Below are 13,161 nucleotides of genomic sequence, written 5' to 3' on the forward strand. Positions count from 1 at the left end.
TTAGAAGATTTCAGTGTTATGAACATCCTGGGAAAAGTAATATTTTATCTATATTATTCTGATATTTTTAGTATAGCTTATGAATTGTGTTTATCATTTTTACCATTGAAAAATTGGTAAAAATAGAAATAAATGAAACTATGTTTATAGCTGTATATTAATACATGCTGTTATCATACTTTGAATACCTTTCACATATAGGAAAAGTTCATTGAGTAACATGGGATATGTAAAAATGAGTAAAGTTTGCTCAACCTGAGGGTGACTATAGAGTGCAGAGAGAAATAAGATACAGAGTATGTGAAACAAAGTAGAAAATTATGGAAGTGTTAAAAAATGACTTAGAAATTTCCTATGGGAGATAAGAAAAGAAAACCTATGAGGCATCAGAGAAGCTTCATCCAGAAATATGGCATTTGGGTGGAAATTTAAAGAATGGGTGAGGTTTGGGGAAATGGGATGGAGACCAATGGGGTTTTCTAGGCAAAGGGAAGAGAGGGAGAAATGTCATGAAGAAATGTGGAGATGGGGATTATGTGATACTTTGGGGGAGAAGCAATGCATGTAGCTTAATTAAAAATGAGGAGACACCAAGGATACCTAATCAACAGGTAGGGAATGATACATTCAGTGTCCATAAGAGTACTTACTGAGTTCTGCATCTGTAACAGATACTTAGCTAAATACTTGACACACCCTCTCTGATGTAATCCTCACCATAGTAATATCACATAAGTATTCATCACTGTCCCATTTCACAGATAAAGGAAAGGATTAGAGAAAGGAAATGACTGACAAAAGTAGAATCTTAAATGAATAGCCTCCCTGACACAACATACTTTGGGAAGTTATTGTGAGTGCAGAAGGTAAGATGAGGAAGCTGGAAATGGAAAATGGAAACACTGTTGGACACCATAGTATCTTAAAATCCTAAGAAAATAGTAATCAGGTCCTGCCTATGGTGGTGGCAAGTTGCTCTGGGAAAAATAGTCTTTTCAATCTTTACTATATTGCCCCTAAAAAAGCACCAGATATGTAGGCCCACTCTTCAATCTAAAATCTTTCACAGTATGACCGAGATTTCTTTTGCAACACTTGTCAAGAATTGCCATTACACATTTGTGTGACTATATTTTATATCTATCTCCCTCTCTAGTTGGTGAGGTTCTAGGTTACATGGGCCATTCTTAGAAAATCCAATACTGTATCCATCCACAATTAATAAATATTGCATTTAAAAGTGGATGACGGATAACAAGAAAGAATGAATGACAGATAAATAAATGTAGAATGAAGAATACTTCAAGAACTCCAAGGAAAAATTTACAGATGCACGGTGTTGGAATGGAGAAGGGGAAGGGAGAAATTAAATATAGGTATATATACTTCAAGATATGGAAGCTCTGAGATTGAGCATTCAATAAAGCAAAAAGTAAAATAAAAAAAGAAATCAGAGAAAAGTCATTAAAACTAAAAATAATGCATGGTCTTATTATTTTAAGGTACATTCCATAGCATTTACGAATAATGCTATTATTCCATACATGTTATTTTTAACTCCATCCTCCATTTAATATCTACTTTGACCTTTTTGAGAATGTCTTTGAATATTTCATAGAAATAAATTAAACTAATGGATCCAGTTTTCCATTGTCTATATAATTGATAAAATTTAAAAAAAGATTGTCCATGATTACATGCAGTATAATTATGGTCTCAAACAGTCACTGACTGTATAGTTTATCAATATTTTAGTTATTTGGTCATTTCTTTATTTCTTTCTTCAAAATTAAATTAGTTCTCAGGACTAAAGGGATAAATAGTTAGGTTCACAAATTTTCAAAGCAAGCACTTATCCACCATAACTAAAGCAAAAGAAATTATCTAAACCGCTGGTTCTTTATTTAGCTTAACAGATGGTAAAGGTAACAAAAATTAGTCTTAGTTTGAAATGACTTTCTAATTTCCATTAAAACAAAGTAAGTCCTCTTTTAAAAAGTCACTTAAAAAAGAAGAAAAACATTCTGAATCAGTAAGCAGACCAATAAGTGAGCAAAAAGCCCTGGGATATGAGAGTTCTGGATTATGCTGCATGTATTCACATAGGAATAACAGCACTGAAGGGACTGACAGAAAATTTGCATGACTAATTCTGGCTAATTATTATCAGTGTGTTCTTACCTGTCTACAAACAAGAAATTCACACAGTACAATTCTAAGTCTAGAAATTAGAGAAATGTTTACATTTAGAGAACATTTCTTTATGGAATTAGTAGTATAAAGTGTATTTATTCTTATGTGTTCTTTTCATGTCTCTAGATTTGCAAGCAATGCCTTATAAAATATACATTGCTCTTTAGTTTTTAAAGTAAAATCTCAAGCTTTCAACTCAATAATTATGCTTTTTAAATGATGGGGGAGGTAGCACAGTTAAATAAAATACCAAATTATAGTTCAGACCAAAGTTCCCTCCTATTCCTTACTAGCATATATAGGACTTGTCTACATTCAACAATTCTGGAAAATTTTCCCCAAGGAAAGGAAATATAATAATCTGAAATTCAAGAAATGTCTCAGAAATGAAAAACGATTTCAGTGCTGTGCAGTTGGAGAAGTGCCTCTCAGCAATGCATAATGTGCTCAGGACTTCACTGTTTTGTAATTTGCTAACCTTCAATAAAAATAATAACCATAGTAATTATCAGACCTGAAATATGAATATCACAGAACAGTCTCCATCAAAATCCCAAAACCAACAAAGCTCAAAATTGTTTCACTGATACACACATTTACAAAAGAGGCATCCCAAAGCTTCATATTTATTTTTCTAAAATCATGTTAATTTCTTATTTATTTCAGGCCTTACTAGAGACTCAAAATTTACTGCGCACTCAGGTTGCAAATTTTACCTTCAACCTTGGATTTTCAGGGAAGTTTTACCATACAGGTAAGAAGGAGCTTTGTGTTCTCAGGCAGCTACATATAAATAGGAGATAGGATTATAAATGTTCCATAAGTAGGAGAAACAGAATGTCCAGATTGATTATGGGAAAAACTTGGGTGCATTATATGAGAAGCCAAATCCAAAATCAATGAGCTCGTTTACTTTGGCAAATACTATTAAAATCAAGGGCAAAAGAGAAAGAGAATTGACTTTTTCAACTCGGTACAAGAAACCATAATCATTGTTTTAAGTATGATTGTACATCTTGTTTGTCAGCATAGTCCAATTGAGAGCATACTTCAGTAATGATGATGATAATGATACTAATACTAATAATAGTGGACAGTATTTTTAAATTTGTGAGTAGTTGAGGTGGCAGAGACTTTTGTGCTTATTTACCTTTGGAAAATATCTGGTGATGGGAGAGGAGTTTTATAGCCGCAAAGGAATTTAATTGACTTTCCTTTGCAATATTTTTACCTGAAAGTATTGAGACAAATTTGACCCAATATCCATTAAAACGTTCACAATCAAGCTTGCATTTTCCCCCATATCTATCTAGTCACAGTTAAACTTCTATTCCATCTAACCTCTCAACAGATTCTCAAAATGGGACTGGTGTTCATGAATACTTACTCTGTGTTCTGTTATTTCTCACCTCTTTATACTCTCACCTTCAGATTTTGACTTTCCTTTTCTGAATATTAGCAGTGTTACTAAATGCCTCTAGCATAGAAAAAACAATGTTCATAAAATTGTCTTGCACTGAGGACAAAAATACTACTAAGTGTGCTGGGGTTAGAATTAAGAGAACATCACCATCTACACCTACTTGCTTTCATGCAGAGAGGTAAATGCTTTGCATTGTTTCTGCTAGTATCTTAGTGGAAATATTTCACAGAATTATCTGTGCATGTGTGCAGTTTATTGATTCATTGCAAATATCCCATGCAAAGGTAGTCTTTAATTATCATAAATGGAGCTTGTTTACACAGAGACTGTTTAATGTAAAAGCCCAGCATGGTTTATTAGAATATTGAAGTAGCAATGTCTTATTGGCTTTTCCATGAGGCTTTTTTCTCCTGCTTTGTAACATGTACATCTGTTTAAAGTAATAGAAGGAAAATTAGTATTTAGACCAGTTGATAAATCAAATGATTGCATATTTTAAAAGGACATTTTGTAGAATAGATTTGGGTCATCATATCTGCACAGGCAAAGCAATTTCAGCTTACAATTTTGAAAATAGATTTGATTTTGTAAATCTTCTTCAAAAGCACCCTCAAGAAATGAGTTCAAGCCTAAGAAACTCTGACTATGAAGTTATAAAGCAGATAACTACAGGCTGTATCTACTCATGCAAGAGAAAAATTATGGGATTATTTGGAGCTCACATACAAACAATACTATTTTGTCTTAAATAGTTATACGATGTAAGGAAAGCATTCTTTTGGCTGATATATATCTGGGTAATCATCTCCATTTTTATTTACTTTTCATACTCAGACCTACTAAACCTGCCAGACATTTGCAGCATTATTGTTGATAAAAGTTATGACGCATCTCATTTCTTCTCTACGATCCCGAACATGTACACAGTACACATCAAATGAGTAGCATACCAATCAATAGTACAGGGATAACTGTTGAAGGAAGATACAAAAAAGCAATATTTTAACTTTATTTCTCTCTCTTTTTTTGTAAATTGTGGTGCTACAGGGCACTCTACACTGAGCTACATCCTCATGCCTTTTTCATTTTTGAGGCAGATTCTCACTAAGTTGCTGAGACTGACCTTGAACATGCAAACCTCCTGCCTCAGCCTCCCTGAGTAGTTGGTATTACAGGTGTGTGCTACCGAGCCTGGCTTTCATTGTATCTCTTAAGCAAACCTTATGAACTTTTTGTGTTGAAACTATCCTAACAAAAACAATGGAAGAAACACTCTCTGCTGCTATGCTATGGTGATAGTGCACTTTAGAAAATAAACAGTATATATAAAATGGTAAATCCTGGAAGTTTAATAACCTTCATATAAATATGTAACCCTTATTTAAGTATTATGCTCTTTTATCCACAGGAAAATTGAAAAGCATCCATAACATTTTTCGAGGGTACAATCATGTCATGTTAAATACTTATGGGCACATGGGCATATCGAGGTTTCTGTCAGGGCTGAATTATACATTAGGGATACCCACCATCAGAAAGGCAATGCCTCATCCTCCTGTAGTCACATTTCTATATAGAGATTTAGCATTATAAGAAAAAAGACTGCAAATAAAAAAAAAGTGCTCTCCTTTTGTGTGCACTTGGCTGTGATGTGTAACATGCTGAGATGGCCTTGTTGCAATGACGGCCTTAGTTCTTCCCCAGACTATCTGGTTTCCCAATGCATAAGGATGCTGATTGATGAGCCTCATTGTTTTGAAGACATTTAATCACATATGTCCAGTGTAATAATGATTGATTCTGCATATTTCAAACTGATTCACTTATTTGTATTTCTCATGTATTCTTTCCTGTTCAGCTTCTCTGTCCTTCACATACTAAATACAATCTCAACCCAAAAGGGCATATTACTAAGCCTTTCATAAAAGTCATTCATCCACAGGTGCCAAATTGAAAGAGGAAGGACATGGTGTTGATTAAAAGGAAAAAAATAAAAGTATGGAGTTTTGAGTGAAATATTTTAGTCGGGAAATGTTTACAACTTGATTGAAATCGCACAATGAAAGCTCAATTGAAAAATGAAGACATTACAGCATTAAGAAGATGACTTCTAGACATAGAAGGGCAACAAATTTTATTTTTCATGGAACACAATTATTGCTGTTCTTGGTAATTCATAATAAATTGAAAATGATTTAATCAATAATTAATTCATAAATAATGTTCGTAAATTTTATAATGTTGGTCTTTTCCATGAGACTCAGTTTTTATAAAAAATACCAATTTATGTAGTTATTAATTTTCAAACATAACAATAAGAAAAACATTTTATTCTTTCTCCTTTGGTTTTTTGTTTTTTACCTTTTTTTTTTTTTAACCTTTCTTATAAAGAGTGGATTAACAGACTAGATATTGGAAATAGACAGCTTATGTTAAAATCCAAGTTCTGACATTTTACTAGCTATGTGAACAAAACCAGGCTACTTAACTTTTATATGACTTAGTTTCCACATCTCCATAATGGGATAATAATATCTCTTTTCATCTGAAACATTGTCTAGCTTGTTGTTAGTATTCTGTTTATTATTAAGATAATTAATTTTGAGTACTTTTGTATAAGAATCAAATATTATCAAAAAATACACAGTAGGTAATTTGCATTGCTCTTTTCTGATTTTGGAACTCCAAGTAGCTTTTAAACAATTTTCATCATATCTTTCATTTTACTTAGTATAATACTTAAAATTCGTTTATTCTACATTAACCTGTATGGGACCATATCATGTAAGTTCAAGATAAAAAGAAAATTAGGAAATATCTTCTTACTATTTAGGAATAATACTAAGCAGATATTTGTACAAATAAAACAGAGAATACTGACACTGGGATTTTATGTATCTTATTTTAAGGTTACAACTGTACCTTTAAGGATATCAACTTATATTCCAGATCTTACTAAAATTTATCTTATTTTGGCAGACTTAACTCTTAGGAGAATATTATAACACAGATCCTCTGAAAGTGATAGCAAAGAAATTAACTCTTTATATATTGTACTTCTGAAACAAAGTACTTCTTAAACTCTGGAAATCAGGAAAAGTAAGAGGACATAATTTTAAAATAAGATAAAATTCACTTTTTTGCTAATGATAATCTAGATTTAAATCTAAATCAAGTTATAAGTAAAAGGCTCAATTTGACTACAGATATTTAAATGAACTGTAACTTGTGTTACTATGGGCATATATGGGCCACAAATTATATTTTAACACATAATTTCAGTATACATTAAGTATAGAAAATATGTGCATAGAATAAATCAAAAATATAACATTTTCAGTTACTTGGGTTTGAAAACATTTGGAATTCTGCTGTTCCCTCAGCATGACTTGTATCATATTTTTCATTAAGCTGTTTCCAGTGTCAAGGGTCTGCCTCATGTGGTTTTGAATTATATGACCAGCATAAAATAAGAGAAAGGCTGACAGAAATTAATCCATGATGTTGAAAATTTTTAAAAAGGAGACTTTAAATGTCATTCTCAACCTTATGGAGAATTTTTCTAAATTAGCATACTCTCTGATATAAAAATTACTAAGATTTTATGATCAGTCATGCATCTGTTTATATCAATAGTCTGCAAATTTTTCTTTAAATGAGTAATTGACCTTCTTCCTGGTCAAGTATGCATTATGTGCTTCCTGCCACTTGCAATAATGATCAGCGAAGTTTAAAGTGAATAGAAGCATTTCTCAAACATTCCGTATTCGAAGCACAGCAGACTAATTCTAGAGGTTTGGGAGAACCATCAATTTCTTCATCACATGTGACATGAAGTAACTCTTTCTAATTTATGACTGAGTCTGCCAAATTATGGCCTTGAGAAGCATTGTTAGCATAAAGATTCTACAGATGAAGTGATAAACTCTTCCTCATTTGGATTTTAATATTCAATATTCTTTTACTATAATAACAAAAGTAAATAAATTGTAGTCTGTATTATTAAAGGTTTTAACTTAAATTTAATTTAAATTTAATTAAATTTAATTAATTTAAATTTACAAAAATTAAGAATGCTGTCTGCTCCTTTTATTCATAGGACTTGCCCATTTTTTAAACTTCCATTTTTTTACTCTTTGTATTGCCATTTGTGTTGCCAAAATCCTATTTAAACCCAGGTGACTCTTCCAACTTTTGAGGACTATGGATTAAGGACTGTATCCCAGGAACAATGAGTATATTTAAAAAGACATCCAAGTTGTTTTATACTTTATTGACCATAGAAAGCTGCAAAATTTCATTGACTATAGTAACATAGATGGAATTAAATTATTTATTTTTTCATTTAAAAATAAATAAAACATATTTTAAAGAAAGATAAAAAATGTCTCCATTGGTTAGTTCTAGAATATGGTATTGTACAATTTGGGGTTTTTTTGTTTTGTTTTGTTTTTGTTTGGATTTATATTTTACATTTCTAAAATAAGCGTGCATGATCTTTGTAATCAGAAACAATTTAACACAATCCATGAGTTAAATTATAAACACAATTTTTGACATATGTATACATGCATAGATATAAATGAAAATTTTTTTAAGACAAAAGGATTTGTCTTTGATGAGGTGTCCTTTGTACAATAAGAGATAATTATTAATTTCTCTGTTGATAATTTTAAAACAAAAAATTTTATTGATTCTTGATTTGACTTTGTGCACTTTTGGGGTCTTGTTAAGGGTAGATCTACTATTTTATTATAACATGTCAGCAATTCTAAAAAAAAATCAGTAATAAAATACTCCTAAATTCTAAATTAAGCAACTGTCTGCACCTAGGGCAAGCACCACCGATCCCTCTGATCCCCAAATCCCTTGTCTGATATAATTTATAGTCATTTTTTTCCTGATTATAAACCCCACATAGGGACTGGAGATGTAGCTCAGTTGGTAGAGTGTTTGCCTCCCAAGCACAAGATCCTGGGTTCAATCCCCAGCACCACCAAAATAAAAGAAAAAAAACAAAAACAAAAACATGTAATTGGACCTATGTATCAGTAGCATAAAAAATTATATAAATTTTACAAAAAAAAACCCTTTAAACTAGTACAAAATTTTCACTAATGTTATTTTTAACTTTGTGTTTTGTAGGAACTGAAGAGGAAGATGAAGGAGATGACCTTCTGCTGAGGTCTGTGGATGAGTTCTGGTGGTTTCCTCACATGTGGAGCCACATGCAACCCCATCTCTTCCACAATGAGTCATCTTTAGTGGAACAAATGATTCTCAATAAAGAATTTGCACTGGTGAGCACATTTTATGGTTGTATTTTTCGAACTATAAGTTCTGATCTAGTGGATTATAAAATCAGTTTATTACAATGGATTCTATAGAATTATAATAAAACAGAATATCAGGGTATAGCACATATACTAAGGATTCATGCTGTGTTTTGTGACATTTTATTTCAGGAGTCTATATGCATGGGGCTGAGAGATATATGTGATATCTATCTATACGTATAAATAGATATCACAATAATATATTTCAAACAGTAAGTCTTTGTCAGAAAGTTGCTACCTCCTCTTCCATTAGAAAGTTATTAGAGTATATGTGAAAAAAAGAGTAATTTCTCCTCCATTTCTCCATTACATTACAAATGCAATATGATTCACCTCTTAAAAATCATTTGTTGCAAGAACAAATGGATGGATGCATGAATTGAATCATTGGAACAATGACTCTAATCACTGGCTCTCAAACTTTAGTGTGCCTCCATTTCACCTAACAGGTGAAACACAGGTGCTAGGCCTTACTTTGAGAGTTGCTGACTCAGGAGATCAGCAGAGTGACTTTAGAATTTATATTTTCAACAAATTCTCACTCTATGATGCTGAGAAGAATCACTTGTCTAGTCCAGGTGCTGGTTAACTATGGCCCATTGGCCAAATGTGGACTATTGTTGTTTTTTATGATCCCTGAGCTAAAAAAAAAAAAAAAATGTGTTTTGTTGTTTACATTTTAAATGACTGAAAAGCGATCAAAGGAACACTTTTTGCAACAGAAGACTTATACTAACTTCAAATTTCAAAGTTCATATATGACATTTCATTTATTAAACACTGCCATAGTCAGTCTTTTATATATCATCTATAGGAGCTTTCCCACTGTAACAGCAGAGTTGAGTAGTTGCAGATTATACTCTCTGGCCCAAAAAGCATAAGATATTTCTCTCTGGATCTTCACTAAAATGTTTACCCACTTCTGCTGTAGATGTTAGTGAAGTTATGTATCCCTTTAAAATTGTATAGAAGATAGAAATCTTGTCCCCAGAAAAACACTCAGATACATGTTTCCATATTTTTACATAGTGGGACATACAATCACAAAGGGTTTGTAATAATAACAGTACCCAAAGACCCTGAATCTGGGTTAGAGAACCCTGTCGTGAACATGAACAGTTCTTTTGTACTGAGTGCTTGTTTTTAATCTTCATTTTTTAAAAGACATATTTGGAAGCAGAGCTCTCAAATGAATGTTATAATATTTTATAAGTTGTGTCTAGTTATTATGCTAACTCTCCCTCTTTCCAGCTCTAAATTCCCAGAATAGAATCAGATCATCACAAAGAACCTTTAGTAGTAAGTGTGAAAAACATGAAAAGCAGTTATGATCATGAACTCAGCTACCAGAATGCCTTGTTCCAATCCTGACCTTGTAGCAATGACTTCTTGATCTTAAATAAATTAGATTCTCTATGTCTCAGCTTCTCCCTGTATAAAGTGAGGATAATAGAAACAACTATATAGGATAGATGCGAGGGTATGTATAATATGTTAAGTAGTGCCTGGCACTCAGCAAGCATTCAATAAGTGCTATGTCCTTTCTAAATACACACAAGTATGCAATTATATCTTTAAATAGACAAGTATGCAGCTATGCCTTCCTTTAAATAGTCAAATATATATAAATGTGTATATATAACAGATGTGCATATATCATACACTTGTATATCTATTATATATGATATACATTTATGTATGTATATGTGTAGATATATATATGCATATGTGTTTGTGTATATATATATGTATATATAGATAGACACACATACATAGATAGATAAATCATTGGAACAGTCTAATAAATTTTGTATTGCTTAATAGACTTATAAATTTAAGTAAATTTCCCCTTTTCAAAAATAAACATACCTTGAGTAAGTTTGCTAAATTTTCTCATTTGTGGTTACCTTGAAAATGAAATGTCTTTCACTTGGTTTACACCTCCCTAACTCCTCTGCCACTCTGAAGCCTTGTGTTTTAGGCTGGTAGGTTATATTTCATAATGCCTGATTTCACCTGTTTGTGTAATTTCTTTTTAAAAGCCATGCTGAGAGCTTTGGGAAAGACTCAGATGTAATTGCTTCGTAATGAAATGTTGAAAGCTATTTAGAGTCCATTCAGAGCAATTACATTTGTTTAGTTAGCATGGCTAGAAGCTAGACTTAAACCTATAAATATATTTTGTAAAATATATCTTGTGTGTTGCACAGTCAAAATATTACAACTGAAGTGAAGTCTGTTAAACACACATACTGAAATGGCATTGTCCTTTTGGAGTTCAGCTCAATAAAACTCAGGACGTTTTAAGCAGTAACATTAAGAACCCCACCTTAAGTATTAACATAACATAATATGTGTACTGTCTAGAGAGCAAGAAATGTATTTCTCTCTTATTAATTGACTATCTTTCCCCATTCGGGTGACACTTTAAAATCAACAATATTAAGACAGAATAGGACAGTAGAAAGTGCTGAAGGAGATGTTGGCAGGATAAATATTAGCCCCAATGACTGGTAAAGAATTCTAATAAAGTTGGCAACTTTTTAAATGTCTTCATGCTTCACTTTTCTCCCCTGAAATGGTAATTACTCCCTTTTTCATTCTCTACACCACAAAGTTTTTAGATAATTAATTTATATCAACTCATCTGCCAACCAAAGGCACTGGACCAGATAATGCCACTGATCAATTCCAGCTTTAAAATTCTGTGATCACTGACAACATCAGTTCTCAAATTTGGATTGAGTATCTTGACATACTCATCCAGCTTCAGTTTAAACAATTATGGAAAGAGATTTTCAAATTAAATGAACATTTATATGGCTAAAAATCAAAAGTTCCCTCTCCCCACTACTTTTTAAAAAATTGTCCAGATGCTCCTAACTACTCCTTGGTTTGACACTGAGTGGCAGAGGAGTTATCAGTCTCAAAATCACAATTGTTCTAATAGTATTTCCAATATGATTGAAATGACATATTAATAGTTTCATATTGATATTTTAGAAAAGATTCTAAAAACCAAATCAATCAGCATGGTCTTTTGTGGAATTTTTCTGAGTTTTTTCCCAATGGAGTTCATTTTCTGTTATACATATTTAACAATCATGAGAATAACACATTGCAATACCACTTCTTTAACCCTTCATTGTTTTGGAAGAGGCTTTATTAATTGTCTTTGCTCAATCCATGTACACATAATATGCATCGTGATTATGGATGTGTATGTGGGGGTTTCATGTATGCATAAGCACAAATGTGTGCAGTATGGACATATGCTTGTATGTATGTGTGTATGCATGCTTAATCCATGGACATAGATGTCATATGTGTACATGTATGTACATATCTGTACAGATGGTGTTAGTTTAATGACAAGCACAATCTACCCAGATCTGATAGCAACAATATAACTTATGTGGTATGGAAATAAAGTGGAGAAAAATATTTTCAGTGCTTTTTAATTTCATAAATCATAGATATTTGCTGCAATTCAGTTGCTTAAGCATGCCAATAAATAGAAGCAAAGCTTCAAAGATGATAACAGACAAAGGTTTAAGGAAACTGGAAGCATCAGCCAATATGAAAGCAGTTAATGAGTTACCCAAAATCATTCTGATTTAACCTACATCTCCATTTCAATCACAGAAAGAAAAGTGCCTGTAGAATAAACCTGAATTATTTATTTTTATTCCACAATAGACATATGAAAATAAGTTTTTAAAAACTGCTTTGTTGTTTTAAGTTTTATATACATACTCATAAAAGTTCCCAAGCCAGTGGGGCTTTTCAGTCTACTAATAAATGTGGATCATAAACTATTCTGAAGGGAAAAGGACCACATTTTTGTCTTCAACACTGACATTTTCAATAATGATGTAACTTTTATTGATGTTCTATTAAATAGAACGTAGGGTATCTTATTCTTGACCAAGTAAATAAAGATTCTTTAAACAAAGGCACAAGCCTTATAAATTCTACTTTTAAAAAAACTCACATATTTATGAAATCTATATAATATTTTTATAATTAGATGAAATTTTTGTGAAAGTAAAAAATTCTGACATTTTGATTGTTCTCACAAAAAACATAAGCCTATCAAAAACATATATGGAAAATCTGTGTTATACTAGACCACACTCAATCTGCTTTATAGATATCACATTAAAAAGAAATCAAAGGAATATGAAAATGGAATTTATGGCGCAATAA

The 13,161-nt window shown here is 31.9% G+C and overlaps 1 protein-coding gene across 4 annotated transcripts in view; it reads left to right on the plus strand.

The window, feature by feature from the left end:
* Nucleotides 1-13,161, plus strand: part of NDST4 (N-deacetylase and N-sulfotransferase 4) — a gene marked incomplete at its 5' end in the record, with an annotated part of 266,779 nt that overhangs the window by 140,429 nt on the left and 113,189 nt on the right. For 3 of the 4 annotated variants that reach the window (XM_079154213.1, XM_079154211.1, XM_079154212.1), the window contains 2 exons: nt 2,860-2,947; nt 8,762-8,916. In XM_079154213.1, the coding sequence (XP_079010339.1) occupies nt 8,833-8,916 (84 nt within the window). The remainder of the gene's footprint in view (nt 1-2,859; nt 2,948-8,761; nt 8,917-13,161) is intronic. The other variant, XM_079154214.1, reaches the window with a different exon arrangement.

This window comes from Sciurus vulgaris, assembly GCF_902686455.1.
Source record: "Sciurus vulgaris genome assembly, chromosome: 9".
Taxonomy (NCBI): Eukaryota; Metazoa; Chordata; class Mammalia; order Rodentia; family Sciuridae; genus Sciurus; species Sciurus vulgaris.